At 39.0% G+C, this 25,783-nt stretch overlaps 3 protein-coding genes across 5 annotated transcripts in view; all 3 read left to right on the forward strand.

The window, feature by feature from the left end:
• Window positions 1-40: 40 nt before the first annotated feature.
• cry-dash (cryptochrome DASH) lies at window positions 41-6,844 on the forward strand. 2 transcript variants are annotated; one of them, XM_084746981.1, is made up of 14 exons: window positions 41-184; window positions 1,542-1,714; window positions 2,018-2,111; window positions 2,201-2,331; window positions 2,604-2,752; window positions 3,196-3,284; window positions 3,373-3,446; window positions 3,534-3,623; window positions 3,747-3,826; window positions 3,910-3,969; window positions 4,100-4,257; window positions 4,427-4,546; window positions 4,703-4,879; window positions 6,291-6,844. In XM_084746981.1, exons 1-14 carry the CDS (start codon window positions 122-124, stop codon window positions 6,396-6,398), a joined length of 1,566 nt encoding a protein of 521 aa, XP_084603107.1. In that variant the 5' UTR covers window positions 41-121; the 3' UTR covers window positions 6,399-6,844. The 2 variants fall into 2 exon arrangements, with proteins under 2 accessions (XP_084603107.1, XP_084603108.1); XM_084746982.1 differs by lacking the exon at window positions 1,542-1,714 and having other exon boundaries at window positions 44-184; window positions 6,291-6,843.
• Window positions 6,845-9,380: 2,536 nt separating this feature from the next.
• myd88 (MYD88 innate immune signal transduction adaptor) lies at window positions 9,381-15,393 on the forward strand. The gene is made up of 5 exons (XM_084746861.1): window positions 9,381-9,767; window positions 11,297-11,431; window positions 13,061-13,238; window positions 14,360-14,451; window positions 14,536-15,393. Exons 1-5 carry the CDS (start codon window positions 9,455-9,457, stop codon window positions 14,688-14,690), a joined length of 873 nt encoding a protein of 290 aa, XP_084602987.1. The 5' UTR covers window positions 9,381-9,454; the 3' UTR covers window positions 14,691-15,393.
• A 1,017-nt stretch (window positions 15,394-16,410) lies between these two features.
• The window catches only part of oxsr1b (oxidative stress responsive kinase 1b), a 53,986-nt gene continuing 44,613 nt past the window's right edge, over window positions 16,411-25,783 (forward strand). Inside the window, exon 1 of one of the 2 annotated variants that reach the window (XM_084747218.1) lies at window positions 16,411-16,726. In XM_084747218.1, coding sequence (XP_084603344.1) covers window positions 16,657-16,726 — 70 coding nt within the window. In that variant the 5' untranslated portion in view covers window positions 16,411-16,656. The remainder of the gene's footprint in view (window positions 16,727-25,783) is intronic. The other variant, XM_084747217.1, reaches the window with a different exon arrangement.

The raw sequence follows: 25,783 nt of genomic DNA on the forward strand, positions 1-25,783 counted from the left end.
GAGCAGCCAGTGAAGGAGAGACGACTGACAGTCACACAAGAGGAGCTGCTCCCTGTTACACTGTCGGTGTTTCAGACACTAAACTATTGCTGCTATATTGAAAAGTACGAGTGATATTATTATGTCTACCTCCCGTACAGTCATATGTTTACTGAGAAATGACCTGCGTCTCCACGACAGTGAGGTAAGACTGAGGCTGTTAGCTTAGTAATGAAATCTGACGTTATTTAACTTTAGATAAGCCACTGAACTTGCAAGTTAACTTGTTTGTTTTAACCCTGTCTGACCGTTGAGTAGCATTAGCGTTCATGCTGCAATTACAAGAACAATTTAAGCACGAGTATGTAGCTGTTGTGTTTGTGACTAGCATCAAGCCACTATGTTTCGCCCGCAGCAACCAGATCATGTTTAGAAGGGAATCCTAGATCCGCGAAGATCTCGTGAGTGATCAATTTAACCAGATTTGTGAGGGTTTTTTTTTACCCTAACGAAGTATTTTTGTCCACAAGCCTACACAGATCTCACCAATAGTATTGCCACATTATGAAACATAATTAGTGTGAAAAAGTTGCACATTGAAGAAACAACGCATACAAATCTCGTGAGATTTTCGCGAATCAAGGGTTCTCTTCCAAACACGACCTAGTAACAACAATATTACTTCCGGTTTATATTTCTTCAGAGTAAAACCGTCTTCTCCAAGTTAAATTAAACGAAGAAGGAATTCCTCACAAAAAACTGCACAAACTATATTTTAAAATCCTGATCTTGACCTGTCATTTATCCCCATTTTATAATATCTAATTTTGCAGGGAAAAACTACAGGCCTTCAGTCAGCCACATCGTATAATTGTGACATTAAAATGTACGACTGTGGTGGCATTTTCAAAATAAAAGACTGTTAAAATTGTAGTATTGAAAAATACTTTCTGTGTTACTAATACGAGAGATTTGTAAGCAAAGACGTGCAGTCCAAGAATAAAGTCAAAATGTGCAGAATGGAGTCAAAATTTTGAGAATAGAGTTGAAATTTCAATATTTGTGCCAGGCATAAGAAAAAAAAAATCAAAAGAGCGAGATATTTTTATTTTATTTTGCATTTTGAGAATAAAGTTAACATATCATTGTATTGATAATATTGTTGAAATACCATTTGATGATTTAAGTTTATTCTCAACAATTCGTCTTTATTCTCATTATGAGAAATAAGAATCAAAATCGATTCCTCTGATTTACTTTTTGTTAGGGCTGGCACTTATCATGAAAATATAAATGTAGCCCAGCTACTCTGTCGTACCTGAAATATCAAATCAGAATCAAGGTTATGTGTTTTCAAAACTAGTTTACAAGCTTTAGTTACACCATGGCAGTTCATTTTCATTTTCAGCATAGGGGCCATATTTTGAGCTCCAAAACAAATTGCTTACAGAATCAAATGTGCTATTTTACAGATGTGTTCGCTGCCACTGTAATCATGTCGTGATCACTTTGCTAAGAGATGATGTCATCAGTGACTCATACTTTATGCTCTTTACATGCAGCTTTTCCACTGGGCTCAGAGAAATGCAGAGTACATTGTACCACTGTACTGCTTCGATCCCAGACATTACGCGGGAACGTACAACTACAACCTGCCAAAGACAGGGCCTTTCCGCCTACGCTTCTTACTGGACAGTATCAGGGACCTCAGGAACACTCTGCTCAACAAGGGCAGGTAACTAAACTTTAAACTTTAACTAAAAACAAGGTTTAAAAATGATCACAAACTTCTGCATAACGTTATTGTTACACATACAGTCGGTGCAGACCTTGTCCTCAGCTTTCTAGGATTTAACACATGTAACAGGACACACCTGGGCTCATAGGGGGTTATGTTTACATTAATATGAGGGCTGCACACATTATTCCTGTCTTTTTTCCGGTCTCAGGGGTGAATTACCAGCTCTCTACCCAGGATGCAGCTTGTCTGGTATGGTGTTAACCTTTGTGTGTGTGTGTGTGTAAATGTTTGTGACAGCAACCTCTTAGTGAGGCGGGGTAAACCAGAGGAGGTAGTTGCCGACCTCATCAAGCAGCTGGGCTCTGTCAGCACTGTGGCTTTCCATGAAGAGGTAGCTTTAACACACTTTTTTTTTTCTTATTGTCACATGTTTACTGCATTTGTCTGGTGATTTTGACGTAGTTTTCCTTCATGTTCAAGGTGACGTCGGAAGAACTGAATGTGGAGAAGCGAGTGAAGGATGTCTGTGCACAGATGAAGGTCAAAGTTCACACCTGCTGGGGGTCTACACTGTACCACAGAGATGATCTACCATTTCATCACATAGCCAGGTGAGAGAGGACAAAACATTGAAGCTCTGCTTAACAAGCAATTTTATAAGAGATGGAAATTAAGAAGTGTAGAAAGGATAGTTAAGATTTAAAGTGGGATTGTATGAGGTACTTGTCGATAGTCATTGTATTACCTACAAGCTTTGCTTCTACCACCTGGGAGCGGTCAGCAGGTTTCCACTGTTGTACCTCAAACCACCACACTTCAAATAATCCAAACTACTCCTTTAAGTGCTCAGAATATCTTGTAACGTTTCCTCTTGGTTCGTTAGGCTGCCTGATGTGTACACTCAGTTCAGGAAGGCAGTGGAGACCCAGAGCAGGGTGAGGCCCGTGTTCCCAACCCCCGAGCAGCTAAAACCTCTCCCCTCAGGGCTGGAGGAAGGAGCCATTCCCACAGCAGAAGACCTGGAACAGACAGGTGCGTAATCCTGATGTTTTATCTGCTCAATCCAAATTGTTTTATTTATACAATATAACTTTGTCTTCCGTAACTTTGCAGATAAAACTGTGTCTGCATCAGCATCAACAAGACAAATACCTGCACATTTATTTTATGTGCTTATTAAATTGATTTCTGTGAAAATGTCTTAACATGCTGTTGGCAAATTGGAAATCAAATTGTTCATTTTATGCAGCGTCTCTGCTGAGTAAATTCAAACTGCTGCTACCTTCAGAATCCAATAGGCAAACTGCTGAGCACAGATTTCATCATTAAGTGCCAGCGAGCGAGCAGACAGGCTCGATTTCCATGTATACTATTAAGTTTTTATGATTGTGTGCGTCTTTAATGCACATCAGGGAGTGTTAAACGTGCATGAATTCAGTCTGGAGCTGAAATGCGTCTTTTATTTATTCTCGCAGAGCCTGTGAGTGATCCTCGCTCAGCTTTCCCCTGCAGTGGTGGAGAAAGTCAGGCTCTGGCCAGACTCAAACACTATTTCTGGGACACTGTGAGTACAAAGTCCATTACACCCATATGATGATATATGACCTACTATTTGCTGTAGGTATCATAAAACTAATGTGTCTGTTCTGCAGGATGCAGTTGCAACTTACAAGGAGACTCGTAATGGCTTGATCGGTGTGGATTATTCCACTAAATTTGCACCTTGGTGAGTGCTCATCTCCTCTACGAGAGTTTAATGTTCCATGTAAATAATTCCTGTGAATATATCTCTAATGGTGCTCGAATTCTGCAGGCTGGCCATGGGTTGCATTTCACCCAGGTTTATTTATCATCAGATCCAGCAGTATGAGAGGGAGCGAACAGCCAATCAGAGCACATACTGGTGAGTCTGGTGTTAGAAAGGACTGCAATACTTAAAGGGAGAGTTCAGATTATTTGAAGTGGGGCTTTATGAGATACTGTGTTTATTGATAATCATTTTATTTCATTCACTGCTGTGTTTCAGGGTCATTTTTGAACTTTTGTGGAGGGATTACTTCAAGTTTGTAGCTGCCAAATACGGAAACAGACTGTTTCAGGTCAAAGGTAAAAGGGGCTCCAGTTTCCGGCTCATTTTTTTTTTCATTTTACTATAAATGAATGTAAAGCTCATGGTAATTTTATCTCAGGTCTTCAAGACAAATCTGTACCATGGAAAAAGGACATGAAGCTTTTCAATGTGTGGAAAGGTTTGCACCAGTTTCTTCTCCCATAACTCACAAAATACTCCTTATTAAAAATTCAGGTAGTGTGTTTTAAAAGCTGCATTGAAAGTATATGAACTATAGCTGAAAATATGCATCATTCGTTATTTTGCAGAGGGACGAACAGGAGTGCCGTTTGTAGATGCCAACATGAGAGAGTTGGCCATGACAGGCTTCATGTCCAACAGGGGGCGCCAAAATGTTGCAAGCTTCCTCACTAAAGACCTGGGCCTGGACTGGAGGATGGGAGCTGAGTGGTTTGAATACCTGCTGGTAAGCAGTGAAGGCCAGGTTAATAAATCAGTTTGGAAGTGATATTTTAAGGACGTGACTAATTGTCTAATTAATGATTTACTTATTGAGACGTTGTGGAATAGTAGAATATCATTTATTTAATATTGAGCCCAGCATTTCATGTTATGTATATTTTATTCCTCCAAAGATCGACCATGATGTCTGCAGCAACTATGGCAACTGGCTGTACAGCGCTGGAATAGGAAACGACCCCAGAGAGAACAGGAAATTCAACATGATCAAGCAAGGCCTCGACTATGACAGTAATGTATGTTTGAGAGGATCCATGAATCTTTAGTTTCAGTTCTCTTTGACATTTGTCTGGAGCTTGGTGTTTGTGGTGGTGTTGCTGTGACATGATGGTGACGAAATCAGTACAAAAGTGAAGGAAACTTTTGCTTGGTTCTCCGTGCGTCTGCTTTAGGGTGACTACGTGCGGCGGTGGGTTCCTGAGCTGCAGGGGGTCAAAGGAGCAGACGTGCACACGCCCTGGACCCTCAGCTCTGCCGCGCTGTCACATGCTCATGTGTCCCTCGGCGAGACCTACCCGACGCCCATCGTCACAGCGCCTGAATGGAGCAGACACGTTAACAAGAAACCGGTGGGTGTTTGAGAAAAGGGAAGTGGATTGTATGATTATGTGCTGCTGCTGCTGCTGCTGTAACAGCTTTTTTTTAAAATAAACTCTGATGGCTGCAAACAAAACTGTTGAAGTTTAAGTAAAAAAATATACAAGTAACAAAAAAAACAAAACAAAAAACAAATGAACTTAGAGTAGGAAGTGAATATTTATCAAGTCCTGCTCCCTTTATTATATTTCCCTGAATGTTCCAGCTTTTTGCCCCAGTTTTCACAGTACACCACTCAAACAAATCAAACAAAAATAAACATAACACAGCAAGAGCAAATAAACAGAATAAAGCAAACAAAACAACAGAAATCAGCCTACACATCCTGTCCCATCTCTCCATGTTACTTCCCCTCTCCATTCATCCATCTCACATGCATTCAGCTCATTTTTAAACATTTGTTTGCTCCTATTTAATGTTTCATTTCATCATCGCAGTCGTCCCATAAAGTCCTTTGATTGTAACACAATGACTTCTAGCATTAGTCCTCAATAACTGCTTCTTGAATATATAAATTCCTGTCAAATTGTGTGACTTGTCTCATTTGAAACAACTTTTAAGTACATTTACTCAAGTACGGTACTTAAGTACAATTTCAAAATGAGGTACTTGAGTATTTCTATTATATCTAGTTTTATTCCACTGCATTTATCTGGCAGATAAAATTACAGTTTTCTTTGTCTTGTTGCCCTTTAGTAGCAGTTATTAGTTACTAGCAGCTGCAGAGAGGGATTTTCCCCCTAAAATTCTCAAAAGGTTACAAGCTGGAGTATGTGGGTAGGAGACAGATAGTCACTGTCAAATACTGATGTTTTTGTTTGGTTGCTTGAATATAGTTGGTTGTTGAATCTCATTCCTGGGTCATCAAACAGTGATGGATTCTTGCACATGGCATTAGAAGGACCAGGACAAGAGCTAGAAGAACCTGTTTCTTTCTTTTCTTTTTTTTTTAAACCTTACACTAGGAACCATTGGACTAAAACTAGCTAACTGTATATAAAATAGCTTAAATTAGCTTCACCTTGTGTCATACAAAGTTCTGAATGTTGCAAAATACTTAATTTAATGTTTTAGGCATGTTCCTCTGTCGATCTGCTACTCTGGAAATCAGAAAGCATCAAATAATTATGATTAAAACATACAATCAAGTTGAATATGAACAGCTGTTAAAATAAACAAGTGACAATATACATCGATTGCTTTGAGAATAAAGAATTTCTCTTTATAGTAACAATTTAAGTCTGATGATAAAAGCTTTGAGACTGGAAAGTTTTGGGGTAGGTAGTTTGAATGTGCTTGAATTTTATTTTGAACAGACGATGTTGCCTCATTGTCTTTTTTTAAACTGTCACAGTGATGTTTGTTTTCTTTTTTTATTTCCAGAGTGGCACAGGGCCTTCACCAAAAGGAAAGAAAGGCCCTTCTCACACCCCCAAACAGCATCGCGACAGAGGAATAGATTTCTATTTCTCCAGAAGCAAAAACCTGTGATCTGACTCAAAAACACTGAGCACATGGACAGACGCTCTGAAGCTCCAGTGATGCAAACTTGGACTGTTGCTGTAAAATCTGTGTTGGAGACTGACGTGCCGACTGGGGGGAAGTTAATTTGAGGAAATGCACCTGTGCTCGAATACTTAAACTTGGCTGATCTATATATGTGCATCAGTTCTCTAGAAAAATGGGCCTCATAAAACACCTTTCACGGACTCATTTTTTTCTACATTTCCTGTTAAGCTGCAGCAACATTGAAAACCGCTTTGTGGTTTTTAGTACTGAGGCGGTGAAATCAGTTACAAAGATCTGCAGATATTTTCGTGCAGAATGTTTTCCATGTAAGTTTATTATGTCTGTTTAGATATGCAGTTTTGTTTTGTTTTTTTAAATTAATTTTCAGTGTGCCTATTTGTGGTGCCTACAAAATAAAATCAGTAAATGGAAGAGTTTTTGTTGAGATTTTTTTTTAAGCAGTGTGATAAATTATACCTTTTTAAGCACTGGAATAAATATCGAAGTCTTAATTTCAGTTTTCTGCATTCAGGGGCCAGTAGGAAAAAGGAAAAAGGAACAGAAACTTATTTCTATTTTTGACAACATATGTCAGTGATGCCCACTGCTGCACGCCATTTCATAAAAAAGAAAACTAAACCAGTGAGTGCAGGAGAACTCAGATCTCCAACAGGCAAGAGGTGAAGCACCTACTACCACCACAACTGCCAGATGCAACCAGCAGAGATTTGCTGGTAAAGTTTTTTGTATAGTATCATGTTCTTATCTACAGTAGATGTATAAAAAGTTTTCTGTTTCTACTGTAGTCTCAGTTTAGTGAAATGGTATTTTAACCAAGTATTCTGGGTTTGCCTAACGCTATGAACTGAGAGGAAACAAACGGGATGGTAACTTCTCAGACTTATCTATTTAAACATTGTTATTTATTCAGAATATTTAGTCATTTGTTTAGAGCATTACATGGAGCCAGGCAGCTTTACAACAAATTAAAAGAGATCTATTCTGAGCCTCCTGGTTCCAGTGGAAGTTGTGGTTATTTAGATGGTTCCTGTTTTAGAGCTGATTAGATCTTTACCAGTAACTGAATTTACCTCCAACAAGTTACCACTATCATATTACAGTTTAAAAAAAATGGTCTTACTACAGTGAAATGGCTTCTATGGGAATTAACATCATCACACATGAATAAGAGTCTCAGTTTTCCAGTTAGACTGGTTTTATGTAATTCCAGTGTTATTTAATGAGCTCAGTTTGCAGGAATATTCAAACGCACCATTTCCAGGATAGGTGAAAATAACGCATAAATACTTAATGCAAAAAAAAAAAAAAATGCATGGTATTGGCATGAAGTGGGCGTGTCTGTAAAGTGGAGACTTTACCCAGATAATCTATTTTCATTCAGATATCTTGAGGTGAGAAGTCATTTGGAAATGACCGTGCCAGTTTTTCCTTCACCAAAACTGAGCTTAACTTTGGAGGGTTATTAGCTGACAAGATGGCATGACATTGGTATGGATGCCTTAGGTCAGGGGTGTCAGGGGCCTCTGGGTGACTCTGCAAAGTGTAAAGGTTTGCAGAGCAGTCAATAACTACGGGCCACGGACTCCTGCATAAAGAGCTGGAGCAGTGACCCCCTTACTGCTTATACTGCATTGAATATTTTCACGTTTTCTGTTGTTTGCACTTACCTGCAGCTGCATATTTATTTTATGAAGATATTTTAATAATTGGAAAAAACCTCAAGTGGCCACAGACCTCCTGTTGAAGACCCACGCAGTGGACTGGGTGTGGCAAAACAAAACACCTTGCTGATATTTCACTTTTCACGATGTTCATCCTCCGCTTTGTAAACGCTTAGATCATGTATTGTGAAAGTTTTTCAGAATTGACTTGTGCTCAGGGGTGTGGTGGTAAATACAGAGGTGGGTAAACACGTCATCCTTCAGTGATTAATATAGTTGATCTGGAAAGAGATGAGTAAACGTTCAGTTTCATTTCAAAGAGCCCCTGCTTGTACTTGATTCACTAAGAAAGAGAAAAATTGGAGGCAGTGGTTTTCACACAGAGACCAACAGGGATCCTTAAGTGAGCTGTCGGGGATCCCCAGCAAAAGAATGAATACAACACTTAAACTTTCATTACATTTTTTGGATGTTGGAACAAAATATCTACCCTAATTACTAACATTACAGTATCTTACTGTCTCTGATATGTTTAAAGTAACCCTCCCAACCCTGTGTGGGGTTCCTTGACATGAAAAAGCTGGGAACCCTTGTTATGGGTTATTCTGCAATGGGTTTAGTGGTTCAGTCCTCTTGAGATCAAACTGAGCTGTATGTTGTTTTTTTTAAATTTCACTTAACATGTATATGTACAAACTAGCAGACATAACAGTTCAAATGACAATTAATAATTCCATTAGAGAGTAATATCAGAAGTGAAAACAGGGAGAGGAAAGAAACAATTAAATACATACATAAATATATAAACAAATAATATCAAGCAAATAAAAAAAAAACAGACAACTTAAAGTAAACATCTGAGTAAATACTGGCAACTGACATGACTTTTTTATTAGTTAGAAATTCAAGAGACATAAAAAAAATAATTCAACCTCACTTTGAAACAAATTAAAGCCTAGGGCTGAATTAAGGAATTTAGCTTTATAATAATATAATATAATAACAGACTTGTGTGGACAAAACTGTGTGAATAATGCAATTTCCATGCCATTACAGGTCGTTGATAAATGGTGCCTCTGCAGTACAAGTTGTCCCGTGGACTGAAATGAGGTCGACAGCCCAGATACAGAGGAAGTGACTTTTTTGGTCAAAGTTTTTCTGAAGGTAAATAGTTCATCTCCTCCCGCTTGCGTGACGCAACCCGCCGCACACAGCTGCTAACATCACTTCCTTGTTCTTTTCAGATAAACTGGACGAGTGAAGCAGCTCGCGACTACAAACCAGGTTCTCCGCGGTTACAATGTTTCCTTTCCTCATATTTTAACTACGGTATGTCGTCTTCAGAAACTGTCCAACATGGCTTCGTGTTTAAATTCAGAGGTGGACTTGGGGACGATTCCTCTGATTGCACTGAATATGACCGTGAGGAAGAAGTTGGGACTGCATCTGAACCCCAGGGGCACGGTGGCGGCGGACTGGATGGCTGTGGCCGAGGCCATGGGCTTCACCTACCTGGAGATAAAGAACTATGAAGCGTTTAAAAACCCCACCAAGTCGGTGCTGGAGGACTGGCAGGCCCGCTGCACGGACGCCACGGTGGGAAAACTGCTGTCAATCCTGGAGGAGGTGGAGAGAAACGACGTGTTGGAGGATCTTCGACCGATGATAGGTACGTTGTTCTTATCAGGAATTATCTTTAAGACGTTTTAAATTGTCTTTTGATTGGTACAACTGCATAATACTGACTCATTTGTTACTTCTTGTTGTTTTCGCCCGTCCTGTCCATGTACTTCAGGAAATGACTCACTCGCCGTCATTCCCACATTGCAATAACTATTTACGCACATGTTTCGGACTGTATTATGAAACATTTGTCCAAATATTGTAATTGGTATTGTATTAATAAGGTGAAAATAAGATTTCACTTCACCATTACTTGTAAACTTCATTCAATCCATTTTCTTTAGGGGAGACTGGGGTCAATTGCAACATTTTGTACATTTTCCATATTACTATAAGTTGCACACACAATTCAAATGTATTAAGATTTTTTTTTTGTTAAGCTGTTATTAGCAAATTTCATTCAACCCACTTTCTGTAGGGGAGACTGGGGGCAATTGTACCAAATACCTCAAAGGCTTTTTGGATTTGAAATACACAAGTTATCTTTTGAAGTAAGAAACAGATATATGTGTACTAATCAATAGTTCAATTGACGGCTCTAACAATGATTGTAGGCAAATGTAACACTGAAAAAAAAATCATTTTAATCCACTGTATCTCAAATTAAAGCACACCTTAAAGTAATCACATTACTGCTGTAGTATGGTATGATGTTAATTTAAGGTCTCCATCCCTATGTTATATATTTGGTTGTATTGTGTACTTAGACTAACCCAAATATTTCTAACAATGTTAAACACAGAGAAATACTTAACTTATCAAAGGAAACGGTGTGTTTCTTGCTAGCCATCGCTAGTTAGTTGTTATAACTCAGTAGAACAAGGGACCTGTTGCATATGTCACAGAATGAGGAAGGAAGCAGACGGATGTGAGAAAACCTAACATAATTAAATTAAATATATTACCTCGTCCATGAACTTGATTTTCTTCTTGAGCCAAGACTTTTTGTGCTTACTTCAAATTCTTTTAGATGTCAGGGATCACATGCAGTCTGTTTTTGCGGAGGCCTGGGCAGATATTCTAATGGTAATGATATGTTAATTAGTTTAATTGATTAAAAAGTAACTATACATTTTAATTTAGTGAAATATGTTAATTTTCTAACAGTAAAAGTATGACAACACAGACAAAGAACATGCTTACATCGGGCCATGAAGTTCATAAAATCATGTCTGCAAGCTAGCAACACCAATATTAGCATAGTTTGTTAATGTTAATCTTTTTCCAATAAGTGACAGATAAAACTGATGTAGGTTTAAATTCATAGTCATCTAAGCTTTAGACATCATAATCCTACTGAGCATGTGCAGAGTAAGTGTCAACATTTCTAGCTTGTTTTTGATTGGAAGAACTGAGTGACAGCTGACCCCAGTCTCCCCTATTAACACACATGATTCACAATGTATCAAGAAATATATGTCCAAATATGGTTATATTTCATCTCCCACAACTTAATTGTAATTGTATTTGTAAACATTGTATTTATGTTGTTCCTTGTCTGCGTCTTAATACCAGATGAGGATGTCAGGAAGTACTGTGAGAGTCTGAAGAAGAAGAAGGCTGATGCCCCAGTTCAGGTAGATGTGGTTGACAGCTGCGACCCTCGCACCCCAGAGAGGATCGGTATCACCCTGGAGGACGACCCTGATGGTCCGTATGTGTGCAATCCTTATTTGAGCGTTAATCACGTCACTTCAGAAACACGCATCATCATACAACAAATTATTTGTGTTATTTTTTTTGAATGTATGACATTGTTCCGACAGGCACGGTAGAGCTGCCACGGACATATTTTACTTTTTAATCCACCACATGTATGTCACGGCTGTAGTTACACAGAAAATAAAATAAAAAGGAATGAACTGATCAGCAGTATATAAATATAAATTGGTAAATTAGTTCAACAATAACCAATAAAGACAGTAAAATCAGGTTTCATACAGGTGCTGCAAATCTGTCAAAACACGTGAATTCTAACGAAGTGTTAACGAGGTTTGAAAAGTCTTTGGGTTTGGATTAAGTGTTCGAAACCACTTGAAATTGCAATGCATTACTTTCATAATAAATCACTCCTAGACTGAATATTTCACTTTTCAGATAACGAAATGAAATAAGTTGAATATTGGCTCTGTCAGGTTGTATAGGAGTCTACTTAGAGACAGGTGACACATTTTGAAACGTGAAAGTTTATTGTGTTTTCCTTCAATTTGTCACCCTTCTGTAGAAAGCTCCCATGAAACATGATTATGGTTGTTTAAAGCACAGTCACGTTTGATTTAATGTGAAAAAAGATGTGGAATAACCATTTTGGGTATATGTTTATAAATGTATGTATATGTATGTATAATGTAATTCACCACAGCTTTAAGGAGCCGGAAAAACTGAATATGCAGCTTGAAAAGTGCTTAAATTTGACATTGGAAAAGGTGTAGGAACTCTGCTTGCCATGCTGCTCACATGTTAATACATCTGTAATAATTTTCCAGTCATGTCACATATATAGAGTATAGTCACAGTTTGTGAGAGATTTGGCAACATAACTACTCATTTAGGTTATGGGTTAAGTTACTACTTCCTTAAAACAACTGGCTTTCACTACCGTGCACAGGAACCCAACCCGAGGTTCCTCTGTGAAAGTCCTGTGTTTAACCCAACCAGTCTGTCCTCCATGCATGGACTGTCCTGCTCTTTTCACTACATGCACCTTCATACAGGCATGTACTTTTCCTGGGTAGTGGATCAGCAGGTCTATGACACGCTTTGATGTCCTCCCGGGCTCCTGTGTTTGGACCAGGCTGACATATGATCTGCAAGACTTGTGGAGGATAGAGGATAGATTTTTAAGTAGCATGCATGCATGTCAGATGAAACTATCGAGAACTGACTCTGAATAACTAGAATTACTCTTCTTGGTTACTAACAATCAGTATTTTTTTTTATCATTCTTTAAAAAAATAAGATAAATGAATGACTATGTAATAAAGTTATAGGGGCCAGTATTTGCGCAACACAAACTTGAGATAGTGTAATCGTTATTTTCTGTGGTAAGGCATCGCACAGGAAAAGCTCCCAATCTTACAAGTCATCTGATGTTTTAATCACATGCCTGCATCGCTGCACCGTTCCACTTCCCTGCACAGCTTTGTGGTTCTCATTCATCGTGTTTATGTAATGCTTCTGTGAAATATATGTAATTTGTGTAGAATACTGTTGACAGTGGCTTGCAAGCTGTAGTACAATCAATGATAAATAAAGTTGTGCTGTTTGAATTGAATCCAGGTGCCCCTGAGATGTTCGATGCATTCATCTGCTACTGCCAGAGTGACTTTCAGTTTGTCCATGAGATGATCCGGGAGCTGGAGCAGACGGAGTACAAGCTGAAACTGTGTGTGTTTGACAGAGACGTCCTCCCGGGCTCCTGTGTGTGGACCATCACTAGCGAACTCATTGAAAAGAGGTGAAATATTGACACATGCTAACCTGACCATATTCAAGTCTAACTCTGTTGATTTGCCTTTTTACTTTAAAGGGATAGTTCTAATTATTTGAAATGGGGTAATATGAAGTATTCATTTATAGTCAGTTTATTACCAACAGTAGATGGTCGTCACCACGCCCTCAGTTTTGAGAAGCAGAGAAGAGTTTCAGCACGAAAGCGAAGCGATGAACCGCTGTTGACAGGGTCAGCTGCAAAATGTATTGAAGTAGCCTTAAAAAAGGTCCACCTAAAAAATAACAGCATCATTTTAAGTTAATGCTATATTTAGAATCTTCACCACTTTACCTTGCTGAGAGAAAGCCTCTCCAAGACAGGAAAGTGCTGTTATTTAAGCCAAATATTGCTTGCTCTCTTGCTCAACCAAACTCCATTGGCAAAATTCGTAATTTTACCTTGCAGAACACAAGAGTTTATGGTCTTCTGTGGCTTCAATCAGTTAGTTTATTTGTGTTATCGTATGACACTGATGAATCCAAATTTACATCAAAGTCACACAATTACAAACAAACTAAAAGACTGTGGCAGCAGTAGACCAAGAACTCCTGTGTTCTGTGATGTAAAATTGCAGATTTTACCACTGGAGTTTGGTTGAGTGGGAGAGAGCATTATGTGGGTTATATAGCTGCCTTTTCCTGTTGTTAAAGGCTGTCTGACAGTAAGGTAAAGCTGTAACAATATTCTAAATATCGCATTCACCTAAAACTATTGATAGCTACATCATAAAATCCCACTTCAAATAATCCGAACTATCCCTTTAACTTACTTAAAAATTACTAAGAAAGCACCAGCACATAGGGCCAGGTGTGGTCCTAAACTCCAAGTATTTCAGAACAAACAAACAACATATATTGTACTAGTTGTGGCTATATTAATTTATGTGGACAAGAAATTAAAAATGGAAAGTTCAGAGATGCAAAAGGCATGAAAGTTTGAGTCACAGCAGAAAGCTATACTAGCCTAATAACAGTTTCATTTTAAATTTAGATGTAGAAAGCCACCTGAGAGCATCTGAAAAATCTCCCTAATTTTACTGACTGTCACATTTTGCAACAACTATTAACATGTGACCATCTGTGCAGATGTAAGAGGATGGTGGTGGTGATTTCTGACGAATACCTCGACAGCAACGCTTGTGACTTCCAGACCAAGTTTGCTCTCAGCCTCAGTCCTGGTAAATTGCATTTTTGGTCATGTTAAATATGATATATGATGGTGCATGCATGGAATTTACCTTTTATTCTCTTTGCGGTTTCAGGAGCTCGAAATAAGCGGCTTATTCCAGTGATATACAAGTCGATGACAAAGCCCTTCCCCAGCATCTTGCGCTTCCTCACCATATGTGACTACACTCGGCCGTGCACGCAGGCCTGGTTCTGGGTGCGGCTGGCTAAAGCTCTCTCACTACCATAATCATGGACCAGGCTGTTAATCGTGTTTAAATGTGCCTTTTTATTCCATCAGAGAAAATGCTGGACTATGGCCAAACCGTTACAGGTTCAAGTGTGTGCTACTGCTTGTTATCCACATCCTGCTGGCTTCTGAATAATTTACTGTGTGTAAACTGTGTATGTTGTAATGCTACTATTAGAATTTCCTATGAAGATCACATTCGGATTTCTGAATAGCACCATTATGCAACTGAAGCTGCACAAGCGTACCAAATATCAGCAAAGTTCTCACTGCACAAAGCCATTAGTATGTTATTAAAATTTCAAGAATAACACGGGTTGTGCCTGCCTGTGTTTTGTATATATGTGAGTTATTTTGGAGAAGAGGATCTTATGGTATTTAAGGCAGAAAATGCGCTGTGAAAGCTGTTCTTTTGCTCTGGTCACTTCCTCTTATGCATCAACTTTTAGATGAGATTTTAGCTGAAGAGGAAGAGATATTGTGATCGTGGTACTTTCAGTTAAGTACTTACAGTTTTCCTGACTGCTGACACCTGCCTTTCTCTCTCACTTTCTCCATCTGTCACCATGAAATCCAGTGTTTGATTTTGTAATTTTTTTGAAAATGGTCTTCTTAGAACAGTTTTCTAAAAAGTTAATGTATTTTGTCTTAAATAAATGGTCTTGATATGATTTCCTCTAAATAAATTTTTATCATATTTCAATGGCAGTATTCTTTTATTTATAAAGTGTCATGTACAAAAATGTAAGCACGATATGTTATGTAGTTTTCCAGCAGGTGTCGCGATTGTGCAAATCCTGTATGTTATAAAATGCACCAGAGGTGTCGCTAATTGAGTGCCGTAAAGAAGAACTACCTGGCTCAGTATATTGGCCGTGTTTAGAAGGGAACCCTTGATTTGCGAAACTCTCGCGAGATTTGTACTCGTTTCTTCATTGTGCACGTTGTTCAAAGTAATTATGTTTCTAAATGTGCCAACGCTGGTTTAAATCTCGGTATATCTAGGACAAAAACACTCGGGGAACATCACGGTTTGAGTTACAGTTATCACTCGCGTGTTCTTTCGCGGGTCGGGGGTTACCTTCTAGACAGGGCCCAGTACATTTTACACATAACGCTTTGGCATCCAATCACAGAGCAGCGAACGTGGTACTGTCCAATAACAAGACAGGATGTTCCTGAATCAATACGCCTCTTTTCATATGCTTCAATTGCGGGAAAATTTATTCCCTATGCAATGCCTGTCAGGTAGCACTTCCCAGCAAGTTGGACATGTATCCGTGTTCTGTTAATCAGATTATTGTCGGCGAGGAAGGCATAGGCGCGTAATGTACTAATTAGAGCAAAGAAAAGGGGTTTGATTACTGTATTAGAAGCGCGAATACCTGCAAAGCCATACTCGGGGCTTAATGGAACTGATATTACAGCAATCCGCCATTAAAAGTGTGGCGGAAACCAACAGCTAGATTCATTTTGGGGCATGTTTCACTTAATACTTAAACATTCTTTATAGTTGCTTATGTTTACAAGTAAAATCCAGACACAATTTAGATGTAAAAGTCTTAACATGTGAGTTACGGATCTGTGGCTATCGTTTTAAGCAGTCGGGCTTCTGTCGATTTCTGTTTCTTCAGCTGCAGCTCAGTCTAATTAGCCGCCAACCAGTGCCAACAGTAATTTCCCTTTTTAACGTTACTTAATAGTATTCCGGGGTACAGTGCGGGCTAACGTCCCACACTCAATATGGCCGCCGGGAAGGTCCACATTTGCTCAGTAGGAATGCGGTAGGCGGGGCTGCTAGGCTAGTGTCAAACTTTGGGAATGACAGGAGTGCTGCAGGATTCGCAAAGAAGGGGAAGTGTCGCCCTTGTTGGTCCTGTTTGGATTACTTTGACTTCTTTTTACGCACAGTCTTTGGATTCACCACATTTCTACAGATAGTACGGCCTCAGCACACTCCTCAGCCATGTCGGAGGACCTGAGCTCCCAACCCTGGTCCATCAACAAAGATGATTATGAGCTACACGAGGTGATTGGTATGTGATCCTTAGCTTGTTAGCTCAGTGTATGTGTTAACCGACAGTTTTCAGAATGTCTTCCGTTAGCTTACTAAAAAGAGGGCTCAACACAGCTTACACAACACAAATACATTTCAAGTGTACAGCGAGCAGAATGCATCTTCTTTCTCCTGAGCTGGGTTGAGTTCACTGCGTTTAATAACTTGGCAGTCCTAGCCGGGCGGTGTTGTGACTTGGAGTCGGTGGAACGCTTTTAGTGAGAGCGGTAACCCCGTCCGCTGGGGGTATGCCGGGGTCGTAAACGAGCGTTATAACGTTACTGTCTAGTCAGGCTCTGACTATTTGCTGGAAAGGAAGCGCTTTCATTGAGCAGTCGTGTGAACAGCTAACTAGCTTAATACTTTCTTAAATGTACTCTAGATAGAGGGCGTTGTAGCTTTGAAAAGAAATTACACAAATAACTAAATCTTATTTAAAATATTCAGTGTTTGTATTTTAGATCGAACCCACCTTATAGTAGTTTTTTTTTTAAAACAGAAGGGATATTATATATAACATCTGTTTAAAGTCGTCTTTTTATTCAGGGAGGACACTTCATTGTGAAGGCAGAGACCATGTTTAACTTGTGTGTGTGTGTCACGCCCATTTCCAATAAAATATACTGGATATTCAAGCATAACTTAAAGGGACAGTTCACCCCAAAATCAAAACTACATATTTTCCCTCTTACTTCTAGTGCTATTTGTCTATTTAGATTGTTTTGGTGCGAGTTGCAGAGTTTTGGAGATATCAGCCTCAGGGATGACACTCTGCTTATGGTGCCAAAGAGAAAACATTTTAAAAACTCAACAGCAAAGTTTCTTTCCTGAAATCATTACCCTGTTGAGTAAGATAATACACAGACCTTGTTGTAAGCAGTTTCATGTAGGAACCATTTGTCTTTCTACCGAGTTACTCCTCTCAACAGTTTCACTGTGCTAGCTAGCTCAGTGGTATTAAAGGTACAACTCAAAATAGGAGGCAGCATTTATGTTCATGTTAAGTGTCATGAGCCTCTCCTCCACGATTAGACGGTTCCTAATTGTGTGTTGATAAAGTTAGTTGGTGTGGTTTGGTAGAAAGAAAATGATCAAATGAAAATGCTCAAGAGAAGGTCTGTGAATTATCTTGGGTAACTGGATCATGGTTTCTGGAAAGAGACATTGCTACTGAGTTTTAAATGTATGAGTGCCATCTATTCATCACCCATCATATTCAAGAGAAGGCAGGTATCTCTCTGACTCCATAACTCCGCAACTCACACAAGCACAATCTAGATGGAAAAAAACACTACAGATCAGAGGAAAAGTATGTATTTTTGATTTTGGGGCAAACTGTCCTTTTAAAATACACTGGATATTCAAGCACAGAACTTTACTTTTTTCCAAAACACTCGTGTTTCCACTGCAGAGTCCAGAGATTATGCCTCATGGTCCTTCCCGGAGTAGGGTATTGTTTTGGGCAATTTACTGCCTGAATTAATCCAGTTATGTGAGAGCTCTTTGGAGAGGATTAATCAGTATTATGGGGCTTCTAACCACTTCGCTCACAGAAAATGGGGAAAAGTCATTTGATAATTTGCTGGGTAACATCATCAATAATACTTTGTTTAAACCAGTCTGGGTTGAACTGTCAAGTTTATTGCTGTCACATTAATGTTAGTCTAGAAAGTTCATTTTTTTAAAGCCCCATCTGTCAGGCCCTCCAATGCAGGGTTTCTGCTATTGCTGCAACTAACCATTATTTTGATCATTGATTAATCTGTCCATCATTTTCTTGATTAATCGATTAGTAGTGTCATTGATAAAATGTCAGAAATTAGTGAAAAATGTTGATCACTGTTTTCCAAACTTCCCTAAATGTCTTTTTTTTTGTCTTGGGCTGTTTTGTCTACAGCCTAAAAATATTCAAGTAAAGGGGAGTAAAGAAAATAGAAAGAAAACAGAAAATATCCACATTTGAGATGCTTAAATCAGAGAATTTGGGCATGTTTTCTTAAAAAATTACGCAAAGTGATCATTAAAATAGTCTGAGATTAATTTTATACTTGACAACTAATTGATTAATCATGGCAGCTCTAGTGGCTACTAGTCCTTAAAATGTCTTAATTTCACATTTACTTGAAATGAAAGGCTTTATAAAGTACTATTAAATAGTCTTAAATTCAGTATGTGAATGTCTTACGATTTATTTATCCAATGCCGTGCATAAGTTGAATTTGAGTGCCTCTGTTATCCTTTCACATCCTTTTATGTTTTTCCTAATATTCTTAAGTTATTTGGACAAATGTTCTTTAATTCAACCAGTTATTGTCATTTTGCCTTTCTTATAATTTTGAACTGACAGTATATGTTTACTCAGAAGACTATCCCATTATTTTCATATTTAATGTTTAGTTTTACTGCAAAATTGACCTTAACTGTAATTAAATGGTGGCATTAAAAAGTCTTTACCTTTCCCTTGCTGTTACATGTGGATACCCTGCAGCGTGATGGCATTTACACCTTCCTTGTGCAGTGTCAAGCCTCGGTGACTCCTGAGGCTGGCCTGAGGAATGACAGCTTTTACTTGTGAACTTCTGAAATGTCCCACCCCACAAATAGCTGACCCTATCCTACCTTTTGCCTGACTTTGTTGGGAGTGAAATACGAAAGAGTGCCTGTAACATATAAGCAAAGTATTGTCCCCTAAAACGAGTTAGTTGGTGCCTCTGGTTTACTTTACCTCAGTGGTGCGTGCTTCCTCTACAGGGAATCTGTGTGTTTATAGAGGGTCCATTCTGCATGCCCTAAATTAACCTTTTTGTGTATTTTTAAAGGACTTGGATTTAACTTTAACCCATTTCTACATTTCCTCCCTCAGTTTCTTGGAAAATTTGATCTGGGGCACCCCACAAGATAACGCCCAGCAATTTGGCATGGACACAGAGAGATAAAGCCCCTCTTGTATAGAAACCAGTTCTGTGGCATTTTCCTACGCAGTGTGTGACACAAATTGTCAGCATAGGTTTGAAACTGGTAAGACTTGACTATTTAAAGGTTGGACTGCAGCATGCTTACTTGGGGTTAGGGCAAGGGATCATGATTATCAACCCGGCTTTGGAAATGAATTGAGCAGTTAGCCTAGTTTCTTCCCCTCGGCCAAAAGCTGGTCACCAGTTGTGTTCTTGAATCTGAAGGAGTTGGTGCACCTTGTATATCATCTAAATTAGCAGAGCCCTCTCTGTGTGGCTGTGTTTCCAAGTGCCTCGTGAGCAGGAGGTAAACAAGAAATATCCTCCCGTTGGCATCTGCCTCTGTTCATAATAAACCTCGCCAACAGTCCTGTACAGCTTCCTCGCTCCCTTTCTGCCCCCTCAGATAGTCTTTGCTTGATAAACATATGATCAACACGACTTTAAAAAAGTTTATCTTCAGGTCTGAGTTCAAGACTCACCAATAAGGATTGCCTGCTTGCCCTGGACAAATAGAAAGCCATGTTGGGAAAGTAAATCTGGCAACTCACTTGCATGACTGAGCAAGTGGTAAAAAAGCCTTAAATTATTTTGATAATCGATCAGTCATTACAGTATTTTTTCATGCAAATTTGACAGAAAATGCTGTTTTTAATCTTTCAAATATTGAGATTTCTGCTTTTTTTTGTTTGTTTATTATCATACTATCATACCAAACTGAATGTTCTTGGGTTTAGACTGACAAAACAAGACATTTAAATATATCACCTTGGACTTTGTAAAGCTCTGATGGACTTTTTTCACTATTTTCTGACATTTTATAGACATTGTAGCCCTAGATTAAACATGACTGTAGTCTTTGTTGTTATTTAGTAATGGCTAATTAAAAGAAAACGTGTAAAGTGGCAAGTAAAAGTCAGACAAGAAGTTTTCTGACCCACTTGCCAGACCAGGCAAAGAAAAAAAAAAAAGAAGCCCATTAATGTTACTTGCCATGTGGGTCTGATGTTGGAGTTGCTGCAATTTCCTCTGTCAGGCCTACTAGATAAGTGATTGGCTAAAACGTCAACTCTCCCATGAGGAAATATTGCAGTTTTTATTATGAATGAACACACTGTAGAGCTCCTGCTGCTCTTATCATGTGGCCGGGGGATCATCACACTGTATTGGGGTCATTTCCTCATACTGTTTTCCTCAGGTTACCATCTTGACATTTGCTGTCAGGACTTCCTGAAATGTATTGCCCGTTCCTAGAAAACACATGAGATAGAAGCCTCAATAGGGAGGATTTAACTCAAATAACCAGACAAAATGCTTGAGCTTTAAAGTCAGTAGTGTGGGTTCATGTTTGGATGGCATATTCCTGAGGTTGCACAATCATTCAGGGGTGGGCTGTGGTGCTGTTTTGGAGTGTGTATTCAGGGAACGGCGTGGCTCAACACAAATCCAGTACCGAGTGCTGCAGATGACCACATTATTATTACAAGCTACTGTTTGCATTATAAAGTTTATATAAAAAGTCTTTTTTAAAATTTAGATCTCTCCTTGATTGCAGTGGCAGGTAACTAACTCATTGTGTGCCTCTCACTCATTACTTGCAGCATGTGACTGATTAACTGCTTTAAGGCATCACTGATTAAATCAAAAGCGCGAGTTTTATTAAATTGGTAATATTCCTCACAGTCTCTTAATATCCCACCACACAGTAGATGCACACACACTCGTAGAAATTGTAATGAGAGCTGCAAGACCTTCTTGTTTCCCCAGCACACTCTCAGTGCAAGAAATCCACATATAAAAGCTGATTTATAGTTGTATTTAGGATCCACGCAGAGTCAACGTCATAAATTAAATTAAATTACACCACCTGCAGGACAGTAAACTGAATGTTTTTGGGTTGTGAGCAAAACAAGTCATTTGAAGACATCATCCTGCACTTTGGGAAACACTGATCAACATCTTTCACACTTTCTAGACCAACCAACTATTAGTTGATTAATCAAGAAAATAATCGAACGATTAATTGACTGTGAAAATAATTGTTAGCTGCAGCCCTAGTTTCCTTGCTACTGAGTTAAGTTCCTTTGTGTATTTCTAACAATCACTAGTGAACCTGAGCAGATCATGTTGGAGTTGGAGCTAATAAATGTCGGAGACAGTGCACAACCATTGAACAGACCAGCCACTGAAAGACACCTGGAAGTGGACTAATGTACCACCTTTTATAGTTACCAACTCGCTACCAGCCTTTGTAGCTGCGCTATTTTGGTGGGATAAAAACCATGTGATTAATTTTTGCCGGACCTTATGTTAACATTAAATATTCATATTAAACACACTTGATTTTATCACTGTTAGATCTATTTTTGATCCAAAATAACTCAAATGCTCAAAAAATAGCAAAGTTGTATGATCCAAAAGTGAGGATCTTGCAAAAGTGCAGGTTTGCTCCCTCAGATCTAATAGTAGGAGTGCAACTGCTCCACATACTCCATTGCTCAGGTGCCTGTGGTCGCTCCGATGCATAATTATATTTCTAGGGAGGTGTACGTCAGGCCACAGCGTAGGACATGTGGCTAAACCGTAACTAGAGCATGGATTCAATACAGAAGTATAAATCCAGCTTAGGAGTGATTTATTTGAGTACGGGGCTGCAAATGGTGAACATTATTAAAAAAAACCCTGCCAATTCTTTACTTTATCAATCATTTGGTCTGTAAAATGTCAGGTAAAGCCCAAGGTGACGTCATCAAATTGCTTGTTTTGTTTGACCAACATCTAATTTCAATGATAATCTGTTTAATATTACATACAACAAAGAAGAGAAGCAGAAAAAACTCAAAGAAAGAGACAATATTTGGCAAGAAAAATATTATTTTTCTGTTGATGGACTCCTACATAGGCTGACTGATTGTTTCAGTGCTACCTCACTATGCAACATTTAAAAACTCAACAGGTAGCCACCAGATAAACTGGTAGCACAGACTACACACCTAAACCCTTCTCTGCCCCCTTCTCTAACACAAACTGTTGGGAAGTTACTGTATAAACTGTCTCTCACTCCAGAGAGATGTTTCCTACAGCTTTAGTGCTCAGCTGGAAAGGCTGCTGTAGTGAGGATGGCCCTGCATACCCAGCATGCCCAGCAGAGCTATTGTTTTGGTAACTTCCCCAGGGAAAAAGAGGACGTGTTATTACATGGTTCACACCCACTCTTTTCACCCCACTGAGCATTGGATCATACTGGACGGAGCCCATCGGGGAAAAAAAAAAAAGTACTGCTTGCTCTCTCATTCTGGATCAGACTTTGGATCATTCGTGTTGGCAAATCTGGACTGGAAACTTTCTGTTCTCACTGTTTGTATCCACCGGCAACCATGTTTCCTCCCTGTTCCTCCTTGTCCTGTCCCTCAGATGGCTTTAAAAAACTTGTATGATTATGTTCGAGGAAACTTATCACAATGGAAACCAACCTCCGGGCGAACATTTCTCTAATTTAATGTCAACATCAGTTTTCTAGAACATTGTTATCAGGGGAATACAAACTAAAAGCTGCTGGTGATTTTTCTTGTCATGTGTGACATTTCTCATTGTACCTTTTAAATGATGTCTGTAATGTCAGCCAGGTAAGCAAAGGAAATGCAATAAAAGATTACTGACATAAAACACCAAAGTAGCCTGTTGAAGGCAGGAAAGACAAACTGAGAGCTGCTGCCACACTGCTGCTGACCTCCATTAAGAGGCCAATTCAAGGCCAAGCTAATCTGATAAGATATTACTGTTCTGGCCCGTATGTAGCTACTCATTTGCAGTGAAAAAAATACTATGACAGTGAATGTTCCGTCTCAAATTTATCTAGCCTGTAGAGTCAAATATTTTCACCTTTTCATCAGGAAAATTTTGGCGTATAATGTGAGTCATCTATTTATTTTGGGTTTATATATCTTGAATAACGGCTCCTTAGTAAACCTTGAAATTTAAATGGCCTCTTTGTATTTTAGTGGTGTTTGAGCCGCCTCGATAATTTTAATTAAGTGTAATGCTGTAGCTTTATCTGTGTCCTAAGTAAGCCTGTTATTCTGTTTACTCTTCCTTTGTGTTTGGCTGTCTTGTTTATTTTATAAGACTTCATAGAGATGCACCAGAATAGGAGGAATGCAAACATTCCATACTCGGATGTCAACTCCCAAAAGAGCAAACATGTTAGCTCACGGGTTAATGGCAAACAGCCCTCACTGGAGTATTTAGGCCTAAACAGTTCATTGTGAAGACAAAACTCAGGTCTTTCATGCCTCATTCACATATTGCCATGTTATAGGATAATGCCCATAAGGCTCTCCATGCCAAGCTGGAGTTGTTTTGAGGAAACATGCTTACAGAAAACATTGGCTGCTTCTACAAAGATCATGATTGTTTTGTCAATGTTTCCATCACAGGAGTGATCAAGTTGTTTCACCTTCTCTGCAACTTTTTTTTTTGACTATCTAGAATAGACATTTACATCTAGAGCTGGAACAGATTGTTGCAGATAGAATATATTCAAGCTGAGGGCGCTTTCGCATCTAACTTGCTTGGTTTAGTAAAAATCAACCCTGCTGCGTGTGTCAGGTTAGTAGAGTTTGTTTGGGCTCGTGTAAAAGCTGTCATTCAAACTTACTACTAACGAGTTACCTGTCAGTCTGTATACATATTAGATTTCCTCATCTTGGTTCGTTTATAAAAAGTATGCCCTTTTCCACCAAATAAGCTCTGGTCCTTGGACCCTTGGTTCTGTCTTGCGAACCATCCCATGTTTCCACCAATTTTTAGCAGAACCATTATTCAAGGATGCATTATCAACAGATAGTGTTGCAGAATGCACAGCAACCTTTAAAATATGACACACCCACTTAAGTTCACAAGGAAAACACTGTTTTTTTGGATACAGTTGGGAGCCAACTTTTCATTTTCCAAACCAATTTATCTTTGGTCAGAATGCTCCAAATGTTTCAAAATTGGGTGCAAAAACTAGGGTTGGGCTGTTGGCTGCATTGTCCAACACCTGTGGCCAACAGTCATTGATCACCGTTGTGACATTGTGATTTAAAAGCATTCTGTCTTTGAGGTAATTTGTCCCTGAGAGTTTGCTGTAAGGGAGGAGTTACTAGCCATTTTTCAGACATAAAACAAAAGAAAAAGAAGTTGCTGCTGGTCATTGTGGTAATGTTCTAAGGTCTCCACATCCAGTGTAACCCTTTAAAACCCTTTATTTTCTTATTAAACCTGCCCAGTGAGGCCAACCCAAGATGCTCTGTTACACTGGTGGCGCCGGTGTTTGTTTTTGGTGGGCTGCTGTTAGTGTGTTTCTTTCTACCATGCCATTGTTATTTGTGCTTGTATTTCAAGCCTCAGAGGCAGAACACGGCTAAGTTACAACATGTGGTGCGGAGACGAAGACGGGAATGTAACCTATGTCGGACACGCCTGGCAGGCATGTCAGACGACAATAAAACAACGATACCATCGTGTAGCAATGTCTCACTGTGGACATCGTCCTGTGCCGAACCCAAGTGCGAACTGGTACAGAGCTGGTTCCATGTTGGTGAAGAAGGCTTGAGTGTGGACGGGAACAGGACCAGAACTCAAATGCAACTATACATCATTTTCTTTCTTTGGTCCAGACCAAATGAACAGAACTACAAATATGAAAGCACCCTGGATGTGTGGAAAGACGATAAATCTAAACAAAGTCACATTTTAGCACAAATTATAGAGTGAAACTTAAACTTACAGTTCAATGTATTTTAAGAATCAGACAAATTCAGACAGTAAGTGGAGGTCTTGGTATTTGTAAAACTCAACCATATCAATTAGGTTCAGGAAGGTTTGGGAAAGCTCTCGACTAATTGCCGGGATAATTATAATGTTAATTAAAAGAAACATGACATGTTTTTTGGCTTCTGACCCACAAGGAAAAAAGAACAGCTGCATACTGCAGTTAGTTAGCAATATTTTTCTCTAGGCTGTCATTGCAGTTCTCTTAAAATGTTAATGACACTATGAAAAATGAAATGGAAATAAAATGTAAAAAGAAATCAAACATG

The sequence above is a fragment of the Lutjanus erythropterus genome, chromosome 21 (genome assembly GCF_056507025.1).
Source record: "Lutjanus erythropterus isolate fLutEry1 chromosome 21, fLutEry1.hap2, whole genome shotgun sequence".
Lineage (NCBI taxonomy): Eukaryota > Metazoa > Chordata > Actinopteri > Lutjaniformes > Lutjanidae > Lutjanus > Lutjanus erythropterus.